The 23,833-nt window shown below is 49.5% G+C and overlaps 1 protein-coding gene across 3 annotated transcripts in view; it reads left to right on the top strand.

Moving 5' to 3' along the window:
- Positions 1-2,099: 2,099 nt before the first annotated feature.
- The window catches only part of Cars1 (cysteinyl-tRNA synthetase 1), a 46,523-nt gene continuing 24,789 nt past the window's right edge, over positions 2,100-23,833 (top strand). For 2 of the 3 annotated variants that reach the window (XM_055614690.1, XM_055614689.1), the window contains exons 1-7: positions 2,100-2,191; positions 10,093-10,341; positions 15,116-15,207; positions 16,491-16,579; positions 17,213-17,309; positions 17,907-18,005; positions 19,236-19,385. In XM_055614690.1, coding sequence (XP_055470665.1) covers positions 2,167-2,191; positions 10,093-10,341; positions 15,116-15,207; positions 16,491-16,579; positions 17,213-17,309; positions 17,907-18,005; positions 19,236-19,385 — 801 coding nt within the window. In that variant the 5' untranslated portion in view covers positions 2,100-2,166. The remainder of the gene's footprint in view (positions 2,192-10,092; positions 10,342-15,115; positions 15,208-16,490; positions 16,580-17,212; positions 17,310-17,906; positions 18,006-19,235; positions 19,386-23,833) is intronic. The other variant, XM_055614691.1, reaches the window with a different exon arrangement.

Genomic DNA, 23,833 nt, shown 5'->3' with positions numbered 1-23,833 from the left:
TTCTTGGAAGAAAAGAGCAATGATATGCGCAGAGAGAGACACACAAACTCTCTGAGTTCCTTACACGTGGAGAAGAGAACTTTATTTTACTGTGGGTGTTCACCAAAATTTTCCCCATCGAAAGTTACAAGTTATTTTTGTTGTTGTTGGCAGTTGGTTTTTGTTTTTAATTTTTAAAACAGGGTCCCACTCTCAGCCTATGCTAGCCTGGAACTAGCCCAGGCTGCCTTCAAATTTGTGGCAATCCTCCTTCCTCAGTTTTCTCAAGTGCTAGGATTGCAAGCATGTGTCACCATCCCGCTCTGTATTGTGGGGTATTCACCAGAGAAGACTGCTCAGACATGGGTTGAAGCCAATAGAAAGTCTCTATTAGCTGGCCAGCAACTACACTGGATGTTCAGGATCCCAGTGTAGCACTGAGCCTTTCTCAGGGTGAGCTTTTAAACAGAAAAACCATGTTCTGGGTTGACAAAGTTCAGTTAACAAGAATTGTTAGACAGAAACAGAATTACAGAAACCAAAAAGCAAGGTAGTACATTTAGAGACTTTCCCAGAACTATGGACTCTTATGGATTAGCTCTTTCTTTTAGTTTTGGCAGGTGGTGCTGTCTATGTGTTAAGTTTTACAGTCTGAATGATACTTCCATCATGGAGTCAGTTGTGCTAATGTCTGGAACCCTGCTACACTCTGGGCTAAATTTACTTTTTCAAGTACTGGCACTATAGGGCTGGAGAAACAGCTCAGTGGTTAAGAGCCTGACTAATCTTCCTGTGGACCAGGGCTTGGTTTCCAGCACCCACTCACCTGGCAGCTCACGATCACAGGTATCTCCCATTCCATTGGTGGAGAGTCTTTCGCCCTTTTCTGGCCTCCTAAGGTACTCCACAGACCTAGATGCCAGCAAAACATCTATACACATAAAAATAAGTTTAAAAGAATTTTTAAAAGAAAATAAAGATACTAAAGGTACTAAAGATAGGATTTTGAGGTTGTAAAAGTTAGCAATATATTTTGTGATCAAGTTATTATATATATATTTATATTACCATATAACATTTGTTTATTTATATTGAGACAGGATTTTGTTTGCTTGTTTGTTTTGGGTTTTGTTTTGTTTTGTTTGTTTCTCCTGAGACAGGGTCTCTCTGTGTAGCCTTGGCTGTCCTGGCTCGGTTTGTAGACCAGGCTGGCTTCAAACTCCCATATATACGCCTGCCTCTGCCTCCTCCAGCGCTGGGATTACGGGAGTGCTCCACAGCTGCAGTTGGAGACAAGGTCTTATTCTGTAGCCATGACTGGCCTGGAACTCACTGAGAACTGCCTGCTTCTCCCTCCTGAGTTGCTGGAATTAGAGTATGGTTGCCAAACACATGATTTTTCTTTTTTTTTTAAGACTTATTTTTCTTTCTTGCCTGCATGTATGCTTTTTGCGCCACATGCATGCAAAGCCCAGGAAGGCCAAAGAGGATTGGGATCCCCTGAAACTGGAGTCACAACAGGTTGTGAGCAGTTGTGAGAGTGCTAGAAATCGAACCCGGGTCCTCCAGAAGAGCAGCCATGCTCTTAAGCATGGAACCATCTCTCCAACACTCCAACAGAGAAAAAAAACCATTTTGAGACAGGGTCTCACTATGTAGCTGGCTGTTTCTAAAATACTACTTCTCATTTCCTTTCGCAAACCTCCCTCTGGTGGTGAGTCTTGGAAGGTGACATCATACAAATAGGAAAGAAATGGGTTTAGGAGATTGTGTAACAGGGAGGAGTCTGTTATCTGGCTTGTAGCCTCTTAGGGACTCAGTTTCAGAGACTGACACCTTCCCCGCCCCTCCCCTCCATTCACGAAGTCCCTTGCCAGGTTCCTTTCCTTGCACTTTCTTACTGTCTAGTAGCTTCGCCCCGCCCCTCTTCCCAGCTTCTTGCCCCGCCCATTCCCTCGCTTCGTCCCGCCCCTCTCAGCTCTTTTTTTTTTTTTTTTTCGTCCCGCCCAGTACGGCTCTAGCGTAGACAAGAGTATTCTCCCATCATGCCCCACGCCGTTGTCAGAGTCGCGGTTGCCTAGCTACAGGCATGCCCGGAAAACTGATGGGGCGGGACTTCCGGCGCCGCGGTTGCATCAGATTCTGGAAAGGGTTGGTGGCGGCAGCCGCGGGTCGGGAATTCCAGTGATGGCAGGTTCCTCCGCGGAGCAGGGTGAGTTTTGTGGGAGAGTTTTGTGCGAAAACTGCGGGGCTGTGAGGACAGCAATGCCCCAAGTGGGCAGTACCCAGACCAGGGATCTGAGGGTAACGATGGCCCAAATGGGCAGTGGCAGGCCAAGGCTGTCGGGTAGAGAGGATCTTTGGGCGGGAAGTGACCGGCTAGGGCTCTAGGGTGGAGGGTACTTGTTTGGGGAGTGGGTAGGCCAGGACTCTGGAAACAGTGATGGTCCAAGTGAGTCGTGGCAGGCCAGGGGTCTGAATTTGACAGGGGCTGGAGTGGGTAGAGGTAAGCCAGGGATCTGGGGTTATTAGGAATGATGGGTCCTCAGGTGGGTTAGTGGCTAGTTCAGGGCTCTCAGGTGACAACTGTGGCTCAAGTGGACGGTGCCAGACCAAAGCCCTGGGGATGGCCAGCGTCTTTGCTGCCACGACTCCCTGAAGCTAGAGTCTTTGCTTGGTGGTGACCTGACTCCTGTTCTATAAGCTCATCCCTTCCTCAGCTTCAATTCCCTGGTTAGCTTAAGGCTAAAGTCTTAGATACCTAGCATTGGGAGAGATGGTCCTGTATCAAATAGCCTGGCTCCAGCTGGTGCCTGGGTGAGACCTCAACTCCCCACCCCCTGCCCTGGCTGGACTTTGGGGGTGAGGCAAAGGCCCAAAGATTGTTTTGGTCTTCTGCCCAAGCAGGTGGGTGGAAGGGCACCTGAGGTTGGTACTTAGGGAAGTAGGGCAGAGGAAGTAAGGGCTCCATGTACACATACATGAAAGAGCTTGGGGTTTTATGAAGGCTTTAATCTCCAGTGTGGCCAGCAGTCACCACAGGGACTTGTCTAGTCAGAGCATCACTGTCTAATTTAATGCCAATTGAGAGGCTCCCTCAGGAGGCAGTCACTTATGTCACTCAAGGGTAGACTTGGGCCTTGGCACATCGCTGAAGAGCAGTGTCTTTTCTCACTGTCTTTTCAGCAAGTGGGTTCTAGAAAGAAGAGGTCTTGGCCCAGATCCTGAAAGGTCAGAAGCAAACCTTCAAAGGTAGAAAGCTCACTGTAGGTTTTAGTCTGGGTGGTGCAGGTAGATAGTAGATGTGAGTTGTGACCTCTCGGGTATACCATGATCTTTCTGGCATCCTGTGGTGCTTTGTTGTTCCTGTGCCCTTGATGGGTTCGAGGTAGGTGGTTCTGACCACTTGAGTACCCTGTGATGTGTGCCACGCAGATGACATGGCTGCTTAGCCTGTGCCTGCTCTTGTATTCCCATCATTCCACTCAACTGGCATACCTGGATTCTAGCTGTGTCCACCACGAAGAGCAGCTGTTAGATTCCTATAACACAGCACCATGGCCAGCAGCTCCACCCTGAGCTGCCCAACAGGTCTGGGAGCACAAATGTACTCCTGCTCACAACACAAGAAATGGTTCCTGCCTCTGAGGGTGGTGTGGGCATTGAATGAGTTCATAGGAAGAACTTAGGACAGGGCCTGATGGGTAAGAACCAGGTGTGTCAAAAATGAGACTCTGCACCTCCCACCCACAGGTGGATCAATCAATTTATCTATCTATCTATCTATCTATCTATCTATCTATCTACCTATTATTTATTTATTTATTTATTTATTTATTTATTTATTTATTTATTTATTTATTTATTTATTTGGGACAACATTTCATATAGCCCAGGCTGGTCTTCATCTGATAAATGACCTTGAAATCCTGATCCCCTTGCCTCTTAACAGGTATTGTGACACCTTGTCCAGCTTCCTCTTTGGCTTTTTGTTGTTGGTTTTTGTTTTTTGAGAAAGAGTTTCTCTGTGTAGCCTGGGCTGTCCTGGACTCACTTTGTAGACCAGGCTGACCTCACAGAGACCTACAGCAATCCACCTGCCTCTGCTTCTCAGCGTGCTGGGATTAAAGGCGTGCATCTCCACCACCCAGCTTCCTCTTTGGCTTTTAAATAAAAATGTGCATATGCTGTGGTTTAAATGAGTTCATGTATTTGAATGCTTTGTCCCTAGGTGATAGATATGTTGGGGAAGATAGCTAGCACACCTTCAATCCCAGAACTCAGGAGGCAGAGGCTGGTGCATTGCTCTGAGTTTGAGGCCAGCCTGTTCTCTAAAACGAGTCCAGGACAACCAGTCCGGGCTACCCCGAGAAACCCTGTCTCAAAAACAAAACAACAACAACAACAAAAAAAAAAAAAAACAGTACAAAACAAACAAACAAAAAAGATGTTGGGGAAGAATTATGAAGTAGCCTTGTTGGAGGAAGCATGCCACTGGAGTGTGTTTTGAAGTTTCAAAAGACCTCTGTTGTTCCCCAGTTATTTCTGCCCCTTTTCAAGATGTGAGCTTTTAGCTACTGCTCTAGTGCCATGCCTGCTTCCTGCTTGTTGCCATGCTCTCCACCAATGTGGTTATGGAATCTAGCTCTCTGGAACTATGGGCCCCAAATTAGAAACAAGAGAAACGAGACTAGAAATAAAATCTCCACAGAGATCACAAGGGAGATGCTTGAGGGAATATAATCCAATAGTTGAAACCTCCATGAAAGTCCAGGAATAGTCAGTGGTGGGTACGGTAGCGTGTGCCTGTCCTTCTGTAATTCTAGTGCTCCAGAGGCAGAGGGTAAGGGGATCTCTGGGAATTCAAGACTAGCCCGGTCTACATAGCAAGTCTAGGCCAGTTACTGATACATAGTGAAACTTTGTCTCAAACAAACAAACAAACAAACAAACAAAAAAGAAATAAAAAAGAAACTCAGGGAAGATGGCCATTTTTGACAAATCCAAGAAAGCTGTGTGTAGATTTTAGGAGTAATTCTCACACTCTGGGATACAAGGAAGGGGGTTACCAGTTTGAGAGCAGCTCGGACTACATGAGATCCTGTCTTCAAACAACATAAAAACCACTTGGAAACTGGAAAGCAACAGTTGCGACTTGAGGGCATTTGAGTGTCTGCTTTTTACCTTTCTGTTTCCTCAGAGATAGCCCAAGTTCTGGGTGACATGGAGCACAGTGGAGCAGGCTTATTTCAGGACTTCCGATAGGTGGAGCTCATCTCAGACACCTGATCTTTCCCACAGTTTAACCAGACAGTCTTTATACTCATACCTAACACACACCCTGTCTTAGCACAAGTCCCAGCGCAACGGTAACGGCGCCTGTGTTTCTTGTGACCCTTCCTGTGCAGAGGAGCACCCTGAGGACCAGAAAAGCGAAGTGATTGAGTCTGCTAGAGTCACAACTGGAGACAGGGCCAGCTGTCCCTTGGTGCAGGGACTTTAGCCACCGTGCAGCAGCTTTTTTGCAGATTCTCTTAGAATGATCAGGTTGACTCCAGTTGCTAAGTACAGGAAAATAGTAGAACAGAGCAAAATGGACCTTTTTTGAAGGATGCAAGATATTTGCTCATCTATGGCCTTGTGTTCCCAGGATGTCGTTTATGGCAGTAGCCTCTGGTGAACAAGTGTTTTCTGGCCTCTTGAGCAGCAGTGGCAATAGTGGGCGTGAACCCCATAGGGATAGGAGGAGCAGGAGCAGCGAGAGGAGACTGTGGGGTGCTTTTGCCGGGAGGGAGCAATCTGTGGGTACAGGTATTTGAGGGGCCCTTAGCAGTAGCGGCGGTAGCAAGCAGAGGGTCAAGAGCAAGTGACAGTGTAGCCCTCTGTCAAGTTGAAGCTTACCCCTGGGGAGCTTGGGGAACTGCTCCAGGAATGCTTTCTTGGGGTAGGGCTAGGTCCTGAGAGCAGGTATGAATGCTGATGGAGAGAGCCAGGCGGGGTGCTGCCTGGCTGTCCTTCCTCATGTTAGGACTATGAGTCATTTGATGTGAGTTTGCTTCTTCGCTGTGCAATCTCAGTGGCTGTTTGGCCAAGGCTTTATAAGCGGCGTCAGCTACTGTCCACCCCAGGACAGCCCCACCAGAGAGCTCTGTTCTTTGTATGCTCAGAGAAGAAACTGCAGATCTGCCTGGCAGTGATTTACCCTTCTGTGGAGACAGAGTAGTTTGGGCATGATGTGTGATGGGTCCTGGTGACATCAAGTTTGCAGAATGGACCCGGTAGGAATTCTCCTGTTGCTGAGCAATGAACAGCTGGAGAATGGCTCAACCAACTACCCTGAGAAAGCTGGCCTGTTCTAGGCATTTCTTCCAGGAGTGTCTGCACAGCTACAGTTGGACCACCTTATGTATTCTCAGTTAACCCATGCTCACCTGGCCAGACGGTGTTCCCTCCCAGAGGTCTAGGCTGCTCTACACAGAGCCTTTGGGATCCTGTAGTCTGGCACATTCCTCCAGGGAGCCTCTGGAGTGCTTCAGTGATTACAATCATCGTAATGCAGGAGCAATTACCGTAATGACAGCAGCAAGCGGGGTGCTGGCTTTTTGCCAGAGGTTTATAAAGCATTCTGTAAGTGTAATTGCCCTTAGTGCTCCAAGGCTATACAAGGCGGTTGTTAAGTGTGGTTCCTTCTAAAGAAGGCAGGTGCTTAGCCTGTGGGCTAGGCCCATCTCCCAGAGCGCCCTGCAGCCTGTTCTTTACCAGTGCTATTTCCCCACACTGGCATTGCAGTTTAAGGGTGATGTGGGTGCTTTTATCATTAGGGGAACTGGTGAGTGCCTAGAGTAGAAAACAGAAGTGATGGAGATGAGGATGGAGTAAAGGTTTGGGGTTTTAATGGGTGGGCCTGGCTCAGTGGTGCTCAGGGACTGCTAGGCGCGAACTGCCTTCCTCCCTGGGTAGCTTTTTTATCTGGAAAGAGATATCCTACTAACTTCACCCAAGTGGCCTAGAGGCAGAGTCACAAGAATACAGCTGAAGGGCCCTCCTCCTAGAGCAGTAGGCATGGATCTAGCACCTTCACCTGGGGCTGAGGGCCTGGAACAAGAGGCTATTCTTGAAAGCCTACAACTGGACCCTGAGGGCCACATGTTTGAAGAAGGAAGGGAAACTGAAGCTGGGGGTGGAAGCTGGAAGAACTAACTTGTCCTTGGGACTCCCCAGGTTCCCCTGACACCTTTGCAGGGACAGGGGCTCTGTCTGTTGCTTGGCATTGCTTGGCCATTGGCAGGTCTGAGTGAGAAGTACCTTCCTTGTTCTTCGATCCCTGTATCTTTGGGTAGTAGTCACCAGCCAAGCCATCCATGGAGGTGAAGGCTAGCCATTCCCAATGCTGACTCTGTGTTAGGGTCCTTCCTGGGAAAGGTACAGTGAGCCCCAAAGCTATAGCTGAAATGCCAGCCCTCTGCCAGTCATGCCCTCACAGCTCTGCCAAATGTCTGAAAAAGTCCAGACCAAGTTCTGGGTGCCGAAGATACAGTGGTGAGCAAAGCACAGCGCGTGGCTGGGAAGCAGCAGGCAATGAGGGGAGAGGCAGTGTGCAGGTAGAAAGGGTGAGACGTCCTGGCAGCAGGCGCTGAACTGGGGAAGGAAGTGAGGGCCTTAGCTGTGTCTGGAGGAGCATATACTTCCCAGAAGAGCCTCAGGTGCCATGCCTGGGGCCAGTGTGAGGTCTGGCCTGTGATCTGGTAAGGCAAGATTTTTGGGAAACAGAGATGGACTCTTTCTCAGCAAGGAAGGCCATGCTGGACTGAAGGTCTGGACTGTGAGGTGGGCTTGCAGTTGAGAGGGGACCTGGGCCCAAACTGCTACTCGAGAACTGTGGTGAAGGATATGGATCCAGCTGCTGGCTGGGTAGGGTGCTCTGGAAAGGGACACAGTTGGCACTCATCTAAGGGGAACAATGAAGCTTTGGGCCCCTTTGGCCGTATAGAGCCATGGCTACTTTTGAATCCCCTGGAAGGGTGGCTCTTTGTGCTTGAGGAAGAAAGACAGATGGGGACCCATCAGTGCTTGTCAGGTCGCTGTCTGGAATGTCTGGAGAGCCTGTGTTTGGCAGTGTCTACCTTCAGAGCTGGGGGAGGTTTCTGTCCTGGGCCTAGGGTAGCCGCTCTGCTGTAGCTTCCTGTTTCATTCTCTGGACCTCACTGCTCCACGAAGCTCCGCTCACTTGTTGGCAAGAAACATGTCGCCCTGCCTGCACTCTGCTGTCTGTTCTAGGAGCAGTGGGCTTGGTCCAGGCCAGTCAGTGTGTGCTGGGTGTAGGAAGGGAAGGCTCAGCTGGAGGAAAGGGTACAGGCTCTGAGAGGCAGTAGCGTTGCTTATGAGCTGTCATCTCCACCGTAACTGACCCAGGTAGCTGGGGTTTGATGGCTGCATGTAGCAGAGTGATAAATCATCAGCACGTGTCTGCCCCCTGAGCCAGAGTAGGAAGGTGTCTGTGAGGGATGAGCCGAGGCAAATGAAACCCACGGGAAAGTCAGGCTTGGGTGCTGCTCATGTTCGTGGGCTGGGGCCAGGCTCCATCTGATGCTATATATTTGCCCCAGCACAGGGAGGCAGAGTCTGGGGGCAGTGCCTAACCCTAACTTCTCCATGCAGAGAGATACACAGAGCCAGACATTTGTTAAAGTGGCGAAGTGTCTTCCTCACTGACTGCCACCCGGGCAGGATCTGAGAGTGCTGTTCTGGTTCTATCTAGCAGAGGGTGTTTGTTATTTAAAGAGAAAGGGAGGACTACTCGCTCAGGTGGGAAAAGATGCAGGACTTGCCGTGCTTCTTAGGGCTTCTATTGCTGTAATAAAATACCATGACCAAAAACCACTTGGGAAGAAAGGGTTTGTTTCAGCTAACAACTCTCAGGTCACATTCTATATAGCTGAGAAAGCAGGGTGGGAACTGGGAGGCAGTTGCTGATGCAGAGGCCAGGGGAGAGTGCTGTTTACTCACTCATGCTTGCTCAGCCTGCTTTCTTACATATCCGGGTCTATTTACCCAGGGGTGGCACCACCACAAGGGGCTAGCTCTCAATTACTGATTCAGAAAATGTACCACAGGCTTGCTCATAGGCCAGTCTGCTGGCGGAATGTTCCCAGCTGAGGTTCCCTTCTCCCGAATGACTGGCTTACACGAGGTTGACATAAAACTAGCCAGGGCACGGCGTAAATGTTCAGTCATGACAGGAGCTTTGTCCTGCTGTTAGCTCCTGTAGAATATCACCCTGGAGTTTATACACTCTCAGGGTTGTGGGTGATGGGAGCCCCAGCTGTTAACACCCTTTGTAGCAGGTGCCCCAGTGAAGGGGTCAGCAGTTCCTCCTGGCATCCCTGAGCACTCTCAAGTGGGCTTAGACAACCTAGGGATGTCGTATCTTGCCATGTTTGTTCCAGTGTCTACAGGCGTACGCATGGCGGTGTCATATGCTGAGGGCTCTTCAGCTGCCACCCTCTCCATAGCATACACGTAGTCATTTCATCAATTTGTTTATTTTGTGGTGCTGGGCATCAAGCCCAGAGCCTTAATACTTGCTAGGTAAGTGCTCTGCCACTGAACCATATCTCCTAGAGATCTGGCTACCTCTGCCTCTGCTGGGATTAAAGGTGTATATCACAGTGAGTCAAGTTAGCCATTTTAAAGTACCTAATTCCTGCATTCGAGATGACTCATAGCACTGCAGATCACCTCAATATACATCTGAAATCTTTCTGTAGGGTCCTAGGAGGAAACCTGACCTGCTCCACTGTCACCCTGCCTTCCTCCTGCCTTCCTCTGCATACCCACCCTGTGGTCCTTCCTCTCTGGTTGTCTGACATTCGGGGAAGGGCTTTGACACACTACTGTCTGGATCTTGTTCCTGGACAGCTTTCTGTGTGCATGCCTGGCATCCTGTGACCTCTTCCTTTTTCTGTCCCATGCCCTCTTGCCTGCCTGTCTGATATTACATCTTCTCCACTCACCTGCCAAACATCATGTGTCCTTCTGCCTGCTTGCTTGCCTGCCTGATGTCATGGGTTGCCTGCCCTCTGGCCTGACATCCTGTGCCCTCTGTCTTTGCAGCTGCCGACTACAAGTCCATTCTGAACATTAGTGACGAGGCAGCCAGGGTGCAGGCCCTGGACCAACACCTCAGCACGCGTAGCTATGTCCAGGGGTACTCCCTCTCCCAGGCAGATGTGGACGTGTTCAGGCAGCTCTCGGCCCCTCCCGCTGACTCAAGGCTCTTCCACGTGGCTCGGTGGTTCAGGCACATAGAAGCGCTCCTGGGTGGCCCCCAAGGCAGAGACGAGCCCTGCAGGCTCCAAGCAAGTGAGTAACAGCAGCGACCTCTGCTCCAAGGTCAAGGGCATGAGGTGCTCCAGGACAGTGGATATCTTGCTGGAGGCTTACCTCCATGTTTCAGTCAAGTGTTCCCATGGGGCAGAAGCCATGCTTCCTGGGTCTGGTAGAGTGCCAGAATGTCAGGGTTCAGAGCCACCATGACCAGGGACCACTTCGGAGTCACATTGCATGGTGCTACAAGCCTGTCTTGGGGTTCAGCTAATGCTTGACTGATAGTGAGTCTTTGTTCTTGTCTTTAGTCCCATAAATTAACATTTGTTTCTCTATAGGTGCAATGTCACTAAATATTAGAGCTGTATTCACTGACATTGAACCTTTCAAAAAACACATAAGTCTCCTGTCTCTGCTTTAAGATGAAGTCAGCAGCCATGCCTGTGGGTACTGCTTGTGTCCCTGGGCACAGTTGTTAGGATGGGAAGAAGCTACTGGAGAGGCTTTGGCTTGGGACCCAAATAGTTAATCACCTTGATCTGGCCATATGAGAATGCTCCCTTCTCTGGGTGCCCCCTCCTGAAACCACCTGAGTCCCTGGAGCCCCAGTTTCCCATGGCAACAATATCTTTCTCCTTTAGGTAGAGAGAGCTGACTGTTGGCTTGTGGTAGTCCCTGCTGGCAGCCTCCCTGGGGCTTTGCAGACTTGGGGTGGGGAACTTAGAGCATGTGGAAGGGACCCTTAGGGTCAGGAGGTGTCTGGGTTTTTCTGGGTTATCTTAAGTAAAACCCTGCTCCAGCCTGGGTGGAAGGTGTGCCTGCATAGATAGTCTTCCCTGGATGTCTGCTGTCCCTGTGTCCAGCACTGTGTCCCAGGTATCTTCTCCCAAGGGTTCAGGAAGTCAGATTTATTTAGGCCTCTACCTTCCTCCCACCAACCCTTTAACCCTAGGTAAGAGAGAGAAGATTAGTGGGGAGAGGGGGTACTTACCCCTTTACTTCTGGCTGTTTAGGGTCAGTGTATTTTGGTGCTATACTAGTCTCCATCAACTGCAAACGCAGCAAGCAGTCTGCTCCACCTGTCTCCTCTAAGCTGCCACAGTGTCTGTCTCTGGTTTCTCTCTAAACTGCCACCTCTTCTTACTCTGGGCTCGTGTTTCTATCCCGCAGTATCTTAGACCATGCTCCTCTCCGTGCTGCACAAGGCTGGCCATTACCAGTTGGCAAACACCATGCTCCATGGGAGGTGGTTATCAGCTGTGGACAAACCACAGGCCAAACTAAAATCCCACACTTGGGATTAAAACAAAAACACTTGCATAACATTACTGAGTTTTTAAAGAAAACAAAATTTTCACTGCACAGATTGTCTGAACACTGTGCCCCAAACTCCAAGTCATAGTGGTAGGAAGGAGATGAGGGCCCTGCGCCCTGGGCCCTGGCCTCAACAGCCACCTGTCTAGGCTTCCTTTATGGTCCTGGTAAAAACCGAATAGACATGCCGCTATCCGTGGCAGGAGACACAACAGAGCATTGCTTCTCAGGGGCCTCATGACCTATGAAGAGAAGCGTCCCCCACTACAGCCAGGCACTGTCTACTGGGGCTTCTCTGAGGGATGCTGTTGATTGGAGGATGGACCAAGGACAGCACGAGCAGGATTGTCCTGCTTCCTCCAGCACCACAGCTGCCCACAAGACCATCAGGACCATTTAAGCTTGTGAAGATGGGTTAGGTCAGATCCGTTAAGCAAAGCATACAAAAGCCTGGCTGGAGCTGGGCTGCCTGTAACCGTTTACTGGCTTTTGGCAGGCCCAGGCTCCAGAATCTAGTGTCTGCTCCTTGCCTCTGGATTGACAGTAGTTCTGTCTGCTTCCACGCGGCTGTGAGGATTGGCGGTCTCTCTGATCCTGAGTGTCTTCTAAAGTATGTTCTCCAAATCAGAACACCTTCCCACTTCAAGCTTGCTCACCAGCACAGCCCATCATTCCTACTGTTTGCTGCTCTTACGCCACAGCTCGCTTTTACCAGCCTCCCCTCCTTAAGGCCAAGGCCTCAGGAGCAACGTGTCTTTATTTGTTTATTTTTTGTTTTGTTTTTTTAATATTTTTTTATTTATTTAACTTTATGTGCATTATTGTGAAGGTGTCAAATCCCTTGGAATAGGCATTACAGACAGTTTTGAGCTGCCATGTGGGTGCTGGGTCTTGAACCCGGGTCCTTTGGAAGGACAGACAGTGCTCTTAACCACTGAGCCATCTCTTCAGCCCCCTTTGCTTTGTTTTTTGAGACATAGTTTCTCTGTGTAGCCTTGGCTATCCTGGACTTTGTAGACCAGGCTGGCCTGGAACTCACAGTGAGCTGCCTGCCTCTGCCTCCTTGAGTGCTGGGATTAAAGGTGTGTACCACCAGGCCTGGCTGCAAACTGTCCTCTTGAACATGGAAAATGTATATGTTCTTCTTAGCTTTTGTGGTCCCCTTCCCAAGGAGCCATCCCATTTCCCACCAGCCTCCCCTCCTCCTCTTTCTCTTCTTGGCACCTTGTTAACCTCTATGGTTCAGCGTGCGAGCTCTCCCCTGGACCTGAGGCCCAGCACATTTGTCTCCTTACTTCTTCCAGCTCTTCTAGAGCGACAGGCATACTGTCACTGAGGAGAGGGTCTGTTGGAAGCCAAGGCGAAGTATTTAGGAAGGTTCCAGTCCTGAGTTCTTCCTCCCAGGCAGGTGGCCATTACCTGGGGCTCAAGCTGCCTGCATTACCTCACACTCCTGGGGCTGGCTGTTGCTTCCCAGCAGCTTCTCCATCTTTAGACCTCCAGCCTCTTGCATCCCATTTTCCAAGTGTAGCTGTCTGTGCTGTAAGGCTGCCTGCTAGGTCAGTGACACTCTCAACACAACTAACATGCCAGCATGGCACCTGGCCTGCAGTGGGACTGTTTCCATGTGTTTTTCTGGAGTGATACTGTTTCAGAAGAAACCTAAACAGGCTGACAACCCCTAGGAGGCTGCTATGGCTCGTTGGGTCGTGAGGTTCAGCCTAAGAACATAACCTGTGTGTGCCCTGTTGACCCAGAGAACCTGTGCAAGGCAGTCTTCGGTATATCTTGCCCTGCTGCACTCTTTTTCAAACCAGAATGTCTCTGCCAGATGGCCTTGAAGCCTTTCACTGGCTGTGGAGCCTGTGACAGCCATCTGCGTAGCAGCCCTTGGCAGTGTGTCTTTTCCTGTGAGAACGCAGCAGCACCTCCCTTCTTGGTGTCACCTCTGGGTCCTATGAGGAAGAAAAGTTTCAGAATCCTCCATCAAATCACAGAAAGAGATTTTTCTATAAGGGTGCCTTATAGAGTAAGGCTGAGACTGAACTTGGTGTCTGATGAAAGGTTTGGGGTTTTCCTCCATCCCAGTCTGTGGCCGCCTGTGATGGGATCCTGAACTTCCTGGGAGGAAGGAGCTCCTGCTTGCGACTGGCTGCTGTCGCCTCTGTCATGTGCCCCCATACAGTGGCAGTCCTCTCCTTTATCTTTAGCCTGTTAGTTACCAGTGGCCTCTACTCTGTCTAGTGTGATCTAGGCAAGGACTGGAGCCTGAAAATGGCCTGTGCCCATAACAAATTTCTCTGTGACTCTCCAAGTGGAATCAACAGGCAGACATGCTCAGGTGTGGTTTCACTTCCAGACAAGTTTGCATGGGAGTCAGAGGTGGCCAGAGGCAAGAGAAGTATCCATGATGAGGGATGACCAGGGCCAGGTCATCCTGTGCTCAACAGAGATGAGGGGGCTGGTGGACAGGGCGCCTTACCAAGGTGCATTATGGTCTGCTTCAGATGGCCCAATGACATCCATGCAGTAGACTTGCCTAGGGCAGCAGCACAGGGCCTGGCTGTCAGCAAGGATAAGAAGGAAGGTAGACATCCTCTGCAGAGCACAGGGACAGGCTGTGGACAATCACATGGTTTGTTTCCCCATGGGCTTCAGGCTGCTTTCCTGGACTGAGATTGTGAGGCTTAAAAAGCATCACTCTTGTGCCATCTCAGAGTTCCTAGGCATGCGGATTAAGGACAGCCTTTCTCAGGGCTAGAAGCAGGTCTGTCTTTGGGGAAGGACTTTCAGGCCTCAGACACTAGGGAGATACTGTGCCGTGTAGTATCCAGAGAACAGGCACTGCCTGAGAGAAAGAAGCTGGGCTGTGGAGCCTGCCAAGCCAGTGTTTACCAGCCTGGGTCAGGGTGGAGGTGCAATAGGCTTATATCCAAAGCTTAGAGTCAGTTAAGGGCCAGGCCAGATTTAATGCCAAGGACAGGGATAAGGCAAGGCTAGAGACCATTCTTAACCTGACCTTTGTTTAACCTGGTGACTTAGAGATGGCCTGTGTGTCACAAAGAGTCCACACTCTTACCTTGTCCAAGCAAAAGATCCTGAGAGCTAGGTGCATCCAGGGCTTCAGTGCCACTGCCATGTCATGGTCAGAGCCTATGGGCATGGGCAGCATCATGTATGACTAGATGGGTGCATGACCAAGGGGTGGTGGGATGTGTGTGGCATGCCATGTGGGTGTTCTTGAGTCTCACTGGAAGTCTTGTTTGCTGGGACACAGCACTATGCAGAATGTGACCTGAAAATCATAAACCAGCACTGGGGAGGCTGAGGCTGGAGGATCCTTAGTTTGAGTCCACCAGAACTACATGGGAAGTTCCAGGAAAGCCTGGGCTACAAAGTGAGAACCTGTCTCATTGTTGAACCCAGGTGTTGAGAGCTGGAGGTGACCCACTTGTATACAGGGTGCTGCTGTGTGACCTGTCTGCTCTTCCTCCAGGTAAAGGACGGCGAGTGCAGCCTCAGTGGTCCCCTCCACCAGGAACTGAGCCCTGCAAGCTCCGTCTCTACAACAGCCTCACCCGGAACAAGGTAAGAAGGATGGGATGCCCTGTGCACTTGCAGAGCTAACCATAGTCTGTTGACCATACGGCTCCCATGTTCTCTCAGTTTAGGTTCAGGGTCCTTCTGTTATTCCTGTGCTGTGGACTCTGCAACCCAGACAGAGCTGCGCCCTGAAACTAGGGCACAGATACCTCAAACACAGTGCTTTGGGGAAGCCTGCCTGCTGGCCTACAGCATTGCCCAGGCGTGAGTGCTCAAGGTCATCACAGCTGAGCCAAGTGCTGGCAGCTTTCAGGACTCATGGCTTTCATACATTATCCTAAGCCAAGTAGATTAGGCAGAGTGGCAAACCTGCCACGTGGTGTTGGAACCCAGCATGTGCCAGGAAGCCAGCACAGCCTCTGGACTTCATAGGCTCATCATGGTTTGTTCTGCTTAGCTCACAGCCATTGTGGCACAGGCTTTAGAAAGCTCTTCAGTTGTGGGATGGTTATTACTATTGTTTTATGTTTTTTTTTTTTAATTATGTACATATGTGTGTGTTTGTGTGGAGGTATGAGCATAGGAATACAGTGACCACAAGGCCAGAGGCTTCCCAAGCCCTTGGAGCTGAAGCTACAGATGGTTGTGAGCTGAGAACTAAATTCAGGAGTTTTGTAGCAGTATACATTCATCTCTCTAGGCCCCTGGCTGAGTAGTGGATGACATGCTTAGCAAGCAGGAGGCATGGCCGGGACAGGTCCCATCTCCTTACGTAACTCATTACAGTGACACCCCCAGAGAAGTCTGAGAGTGTTGGGATGCTCTGGCCTCTAAGCCAGGCTCCTTGGGGAGGGACAGACCCTGGCTAACTGCTCTGGGCCTTCTGTTCTTTATCTGGAGAAAACAACATCAGTGCCAACTCCTGAAGTGGTTGTCTGGAGCAGTTAGGGTTCAGGGTGGTACTTGTTAGCTGCAATTTTTGCTAAGCTCACATTTTCACAACAGCAACTGTGCTCCCTTCTGAACTCTGAGGAAGAGGCGTAAATCCCAGGGAGAAGGGGGTAAAGCTGTCCTCACCAGGCTCCCACTACACAGCTTACTGAGTGCCACAAGTTTTATCAGTAAAATAGGAGACAGGAGGGTCTTGCTGGTTGAAGCTCAGGCCTATCATCCAGGTATTTGGGAGGTAGAAGGATTGTGAATTCAAAGCCAGATCCTACCTTACAACTAAATGGCCCTAGGCAATCACTGTGCTGTTTGTGGCTCCTCTTGCTGTGCTGTGGAGTTTCTTGAGTTTCTGGTGATGGCATTCCTTGTTTTTTAACAAGGATGTATTTATACCTCAAGATGGGAAGAAGGTGACCTGGTACTGCTGTGGGCCGACTGTCTATGATGCATCTCACATGGGACATGCCAGGTAGGTTGATGCCGAAGGATCGACACTGGTGGAGGATTAAAGACAGGAAGGGGAAGTGCACAGGGCCTGTGGTTGCCATTCTGAAATCCACCCAGATACTGTCTCTACCCCAGTGGACGTGCGTTGTGTCCATGACATGTAGACCTTAGGTGTAGTGGGCTGTGACCCCCTTCCCTGCCACACACAGACACACACGTTCATGGATGTGACTTTTCAGAGTTGATGGCTAATGGGGTAAAGGCCATGGATTGTGCTCTTAACAAGCTGAGTTTTCTTAGCCCAGGCGCCTGGTTCCAGAAGTGCCAAGGGCTGCAGAGGTTTTCAGATTTTGGACTATATGCATATAAACAAAAGGTCCTGGAGATGGAGCCCATACCCAAACAGAGCATTTATTTGTTTCATGTACATTTTATATACATAGCCTAAAGGTAATTTTAATTCTTAACAGTTTTGTTCAGGAAACATCATTTCTTAGCATGGAAGTTTCTATTTGTGGTATCATGTGGGTGCTTAGAAAACTTGGGATTTGGGGGTGTTTCTGGTTTTAGGGTGCCTAGCCTGTGCGTGTTCTTGCCATGTCCAACGCACGGGCAGTATGTGCTAACCGGGAAATCGTGCTTTCCACTGCTTTAGGTCCTATATCTCTTTCGACATCCTGAGGAGGGTGCTGAGGGATTACTTCCAGTATGATGTCTTCTACTGCATGAACATCACAGACATTGATGATAAGGTAAAGGGGGCGCCTGTATTAATACTCAGGTCTGATTGGGTGACATGAAAGGAAGCAGGACTTTCAGATACGGAAATACAGCTGCCAGGCATCGCTTAGGAGGCTGAGACGGGAAGATTGTAAGTTTGAGGCCAGTCTGAACTTCACAGGGAGTTTGCAGGACTGCTTGGGCTACATGGATGGACAGATGAGCTGAGAGCAGAGGCTCAGGTCTGACCTAATAAACCCTGAATCCCTGCAGTGAACTGATACCACAGTCTATGCAGATGAAGGGTCATTTGCATAGGTGCTTAGATGCGCTGGAAACTGCACATTCGGGGCACCGGCGAACTGTCCTTAACTCCTGGTTCTTTGTGGAGGAGGTCCACTCTGTATCTTGTTAGCTGCAGCCTCAGTGACCCAGGTGTTCACAGTAGACCTCGGCCCCCTTTGCAGGTGCAGATGGAGGGTGGTAATGGTGTCCCACTGTGCCACAGTGTTTGGGACCCGTGGCTGTCCCATGACTCTTCACCCTCACTCAGAGTTGCAATGTAATAGTGGTGTTCTGTACATGGGAGGGAGTGGACTCTGATCGTAACCAGTCTCCCACCTCTACAGATCATCAGGCGGGCGCGGCAGAACTACCTGTTCGAGCAGTATCGGGAACAGAAGCCCGCGGCTGCTCAGCTCCTGAAGGATGTCCACGCTGCCCTGAAGGTAGAGGCCCTGGATACCACCCTTGCATCCTCCTGGTGCCACTTCGGGCCTGTGTAGGCCCCTGACTAGGGTGGTTTTTGACCTGGCAGTCATTCCCAAGACAGTACTCAAGTCTGCCTCACTAGGGCACTAAAACCTGCCAGGCCTATAAGACAGTCACAAGGGCCGAGTTCTTCTGCAAGGCATGCTGGGGAGTAGGCGGGCTCCTGTTGCTTAGGGGAAAGATCTGATCCATCCCCATCCTTCTTGGTAGTACCTGACAGAACTGCTGTCTGGTCCTCAGTCCAAAGGTCACAAGCAATCTGATGCCCAGTTCTGACTACAAGACAGACACTTGATCTGTAAATCCTCATGGCATTCACGGTGCTGTAATCTCCACTGAGGAAGTATATTGTTTCAGTTTCACACCTTTGCTCCCAATGAGCCTCCTTTTAACGCACAGTTCCTCATATTACAGTGTCTTGGTTATTTTTCTGTTACTGTGATAAAACACTGTGACTGAGGCAACTTACAGAAGTTTACTTTGGCTTACGGTTCCAGAGTGATGAGCCCATCGTGACAGGGAAGCAGGGCAGCAGTTGGCAGGCATGGGAGCAGGAGCAGGAAGCTGAGAGCTCACATTCTTCAACACAAGCACAAAGCAGAGGGAGAAAACTGGAAGTAGTAGGGCATGGCTTCAGGCTCTCAGAGCCCACCCCCGGTGACTTACTCTCTCCAGCCAGGCTGCACCCTCTAAACCTCCCCAGACAGCACCACCACCTTGGGGCTGAGTGTTCGAATACCTTTAGAAGGCATTTCTCTCTTAAACCATCCTACTTCTGGTGAGAACAGTTCATTCTGCTTCCCAACACACACCCCTGTTAGCAACTACAGTGACAACTGCTGGGGTGCTCATGGCATTGTCCCTGGGGAGAAATTAGGCCTGAAGTTAGAGCATAGCTATCTTTGGGCTGACAGGACTGGGCACTGAGGGAGCCAGGACACCTTTGACATGAAGGTGATCCTAGCTGTTAGGGTTTGCTGGATGTACACCCATTTTGCATGGGGGCAACCTGCTCAGTAAGGTTAAGCATCCTGCCTAGCCACACGTGAAGAGAGGCAGCAGACCTACCTGGGTTGGGAGCTAAAGCCTGGAGAGTGGGAACACAATATTCTGATACCTTGAGTCAGCTTTAAGATGCGGGGTTCTGCACCACGCCTAACGTGTTCCATATGTTCTTACGGTTGTAGCCATTTTCAGTCAAGCTGAGTGAGACAACAGATCCGGACAAGAGGCAGATGCTGGAGCGGATCCAGAACTCTGTGAAGCTTGCCACAGAACCACTGGAACAGGCTGTGCACTCCAGCACCTCTGCAGAGGAAGTAGACAGCTGTGTGCAGGTGAGCTCTTCTGGGGTCCTGGACAACCCATATGTATAAAACGTCACATGCTACACAAGACTGACCTGCATTCAGAATCAACGTGACCCTGGCCTGTAGCTCCGTTCTTGGCTGCTCAGTCAGTGCCCCATTCCATTTGGGAACCGTAGACTCTCTAGTCCTATTCTCTGGGCATGGAGCTCAGCACCGTAGCAGTTGAGCCTGGCCCTGTGAACCCATATTGCAGCTCCCTCTTTCTCATGCTCCCTCCTAACACTTCTACTTGGAATGCATTTTCCCCATTCCACAGTGATCCACCAGATCTTCCCCCACATTTCTTGGCAGCAGAAAGCAGAGGCAGCAATTGAAGGTGAAGTGAGCAGCAGCTTGTAGTTGGCAGTGCAGCTGTGGCTGTCCCACTTGCGAAGTTTCCCACTCTTGGAAAAACCTCCTTGAGACAGAAGTGAGGGCCTCATCCTGCCCTCTGTCCTTCCACCATAGCGGCACTCTGAGCACAGGGCCCTTCCCCTTCGTGCTAGCACCCCCTGCTGGCCACTCTTTAACTCAAGAAAACCAGACTCAAGGAACATGGTTGTAGGTCATCAAGCAGCATGAAGGTGTGCGCCGGAGAGGTCTGGGCCTCAGTGTTACAGACCCATGTCCCACCTGGCGCTGACTTGGGTCCCCACCTGAGCTGACCATTCTACCTTTGCTCACTTTTGCTGTTCAGTCTTCTCTCTTCTGTGTTCTTACATGACAGATTCTGGTGTTTCGGATGAGCCCACGTAGATAACCTCGAGAGCCATGTTCCTTCCCGCAGGTTGTGTTTTTGAGATGAGCCCACGACAGAGGGAATGTTTTGGCTCCCCAAGCCCTCTCAGGGTGGCAGCCTTGATCCTTCTCACATAGAGCTTGTGAGATCTGCCAGTGACCATGCACCTTCACCTGGCTCACTGGTGTCCCCTTCTTTCCTTTGATTCAGTCAAGCGCGTGTTGGAAGGTAGCACCTGTGACTTGAATACCTCTCCTAAAGTCTCCCAACATCATCTTGGTACCTTCTTGTGGTGTATGATGATTTGGACACTTGTCCTGCCCCTTCCCCTGGGGTTGTTGGCTTTTTTTCTGAATGGTCTGTAAACATTCTCATCTCTTTTAAGCTTTTCACTTACCTGTATTGCTAACATTCCTGTCTTACAGCCTTCCTGCCACTCCCTTTCAGTGAACAGAGAGCCTTAGTTCTCATCCAGATTCATCCCTGTTCTTGTTTGAGTCTGAGTCTGGGGTCTCACTAGACATCCCAAGCTAGCCCTGACCTCTCTATAGCCTGGAACTCGTGATCTCCGCACCTCGTGTCCTGTTGCTGGGATTGCATCTTCCCAGCCCTTCCCTTCTTCCTTCCCACCATTCTCCTGTGTTTCCTTTCAAAGGTTACAAAGTGTTATAATTCCCCCAGAAGTCCAGCCCATTGCTATGTGTGTGGCTGGGTGAGGATTCTGCCCTCCCTAGGTAGGAATGCCCTCCTTTCCTGGGGGCTACGGAGCCAGGGCATTTCTGCATGTCCCCTGTGTGGACTCTTACCAGTTGCACTGTCCAGCACAGCAGCAGCATCTGCTGCCAGTCCGAGAAGTGAATTTTAGTGGTGTGCTATGGCATATGGAATATTTCAGACCAGCCAGCCCAGTCTGTTGATCTTCTAGATCTGTCTGCATTATTAACCCTTGACCATTCTTTGTTGCCTCTTTCCTTCATTCTTTTATTTTTATTTCAAGATTTAAAAAAAAATCTGTACATATGTATGCATGCCTGGGTGCATTTAGCACTACACATGCATGCAGGAGTCTGTGGAGATCGGAAGAGGGTATTGGAGTTCCTGGAACTGGAGTTACAGGCTGTTGTGAGTCACCAGTGGTGCTGGGAACTGAACCTGGGTCCTCTGGCAGAGCAGCAAGTGCTCTTAACCACCAAGCCATCTTTCCAGCACCTGCCATAATTCTTTCTTCTGGTTTGTTCTGCTTTGTTCCATCTTACTCCTTAATAGGTGGAGCTCATTCTTTGGTTTAAGTGGCTTTTGGTTTGTTTTAGGGTTTGTTGTTGTTCTTTTTGTTTGTTTGTTTGTTTTTGTGTTTTGAGACAGGTTCTCACTGTGGAGCTCAGTGTCCTGAAACTCCTATGTATGCCAGACTGGCCTCGAACCCACAGAGATCTGCCTGCCTCTACCTTCCAAGTGCTGAGCTTAGAGGAAGGCTGGGATTAAAAGCATGCACTGTCACTCCCAGCCTTGTCTGCTGGCTCTAAAAGCATGTGCTTAGAGCAGCTTTTGATAAACTTTCTAAAGATTTATTTTCTTAATGTATATGAGTACTCTGTATGTACGCCTGTATGCCAGAAGAGAGCATCAGATCCCAGTAGAGATGGTTGTGAGCCACCATGTAGTTGCGGGAATTGAACTCAGGACCTCTGGAAGAGCAGACAGTGCTCTTAACCACTGAGGCATCTCTCCAGCCCCGCTTTTGATAAGCTTTCTCGCCTTTTTTAAAGTGTGTTTCTTGTTTCCAAGTGGATTGTACTTTTCACAATACAATAGCTTAGTTGCTATTTGGGGGAGACTCGTTCTCACAGCAGAGTACATGTGTGCATCTGAGTGGGACGCTGGTTTCTGGTGTCAGGTGGGGACTTGGTCTTAATACTGGAAAGCATTCTGTATTCCTCAGTCACTGGCACAGGAGTCTTTACGCTTTGCCTCCTGTTCCTTGACTGTGTTGTTGGGATTCTGTGTGTCTTCGTTAGTTCTTTTTTGATTTTTTGAGACAGGGTTTCTCTGTGAAGCCCTGGCTGTCCTGGACTCACTTGGTAGAGCAGGCTGACTTCAAACTCACAGAGATCCATCTCTGCCTCTGCCTCCCCAAGTGCTGGACTACAGGTGTGCACCTCTGCGCCCTGACTACCCTTTGCTAGTTCTTTTGACGGTTCAGCTATTGGCACAGTGGTTTAAAGTCAGCTGAGGCTTTTTTTGTGTTGTTTTTTCTTGTTTGTTTGTTTGTTTGTTTGTTTGTTTATTGAGATAAGGTCTTTTCACAGCCTAGTCTGGCTTCAAACAGATTATCCTGCCTCAGCTTTCTAAATGCTAGGATTACATGTGACCCTGACAGCTTCCTTTCTTTGGGTTCTTGTGAGCCTTCATGACACAGGTATGTTTGATTAGTCTGTCTCAGGCCACTGGAGATCAGCTAGGCCTTCTGTCCTCTCCTTTCATAACCTTGGCAGCTGGAACTCTCTTGACAAGCAGACCCCATTTAAAGGCTTTCCTTTCAGTGGAACAAAAAATGCTCCTTCACCCAGGAAATTCCAAACAACTTTGAAGATTTGTGTAAGGAACCAGAGACAGGTGTCTGTGTAATTACTTGCAATGCCACTGCTTTCTCATAGAAATGCCTGTTTTAAGTTTACTCCCTGCCTTTTCATGGCCTGATAGCTCGTGTTTTCTTAGCACTGACTAATACTGCATTGTTTAGAGGTACCCATTTGTTTTTCTAAAGGGTATCTTGCTTCCAGGTCTGGCAGATAGGAATAAAGCTGCTATAGACAGACAGCTGTGTGTGGGCTGTGTGGACATAAGTTTTCAGTTCTTTTGGGTAAATAACAACGAGTATAATTGCCAGATCATATGGCAAACGAATGCTTACTTCTTAAGAAGCTGCTAACTGTCTACTGAAGTCTCTGCACCATTTTCTACTACACTGGCCTTTGAAAGAGTCCCCACTGTTGTGTCATTAGCAGAGTCCAGAAGACTCTGCCACCATCATAGGTGTTAGGCTTTTGACATTTGGGTTGGGTTTATTTATTTGTCTGATGTGTATGCAGAGGTCAGAAGAGGGACTCAAATCCTTTGGCTCTGCAGCTACAGACAGTTATGAGACACCCATTATGGGTGCTGGGATCCAAACTTAGGTTGTCATGGTTGAAGAGCAAGTGCTTTTAACCTCCGAGTCAGCTCTCCAGCCCCTTTGCTGTGTTTATTTTATTTCATTTTGAGACAGGGTCTTTCTGGTAGCCCTGGGTGGCCTGGGTCGTCAGTTCATTGCCACTTACAGCAGATATGTTTCTGTTCCTGTGATAAAACAACACGAACAAAGGCAACTTAAGGAAGGAGTTTGGGGGGTGGTTCCGGGTGGTGGCTTATGGTTCTAGGAGGAGTCCAGAATGATGAAGGAGGCATGGCAGCAGGCTGCCAGAGCAGGAAGCTGAGAGAGCAAACTGGAAGTGAGGTGAGGCTATAAACTCTCTCTTCCACACACCCCACTTACGTACTTGCACCAGCAAAGCTCCACTACCTTCCCAAACAGCAGTACTATCGGGTCCTGTGCCTGTGGGGACATCCTCCTTCTAACTATCGTACTGCTATACCGATTCGTTGAGTGATGTTTTTATTTTATTTTATTTTATTTTATTTTATTTTATTTTATTTTATT

The sequence above is a fragment of the Psammomys obesus genome, unplaced genomic scaffold (assembly GCF_907164565.1).
Source record: "Psammomys obesus unplaced genomic scaffold, mPsaObe1.curated_primary_1811, whole genome shotgun sequence".
NCBI lineage: Eukaryota > Metazoa > Chordata > Mammalia > Rodentia > Muridae > Psammomys > Psammomys obesus.
The sequence above is the reverse complement of the archived record's forward strand: the minus strand, read 5'-3'. Positions and strand labels throughout refer to the sequence as shown.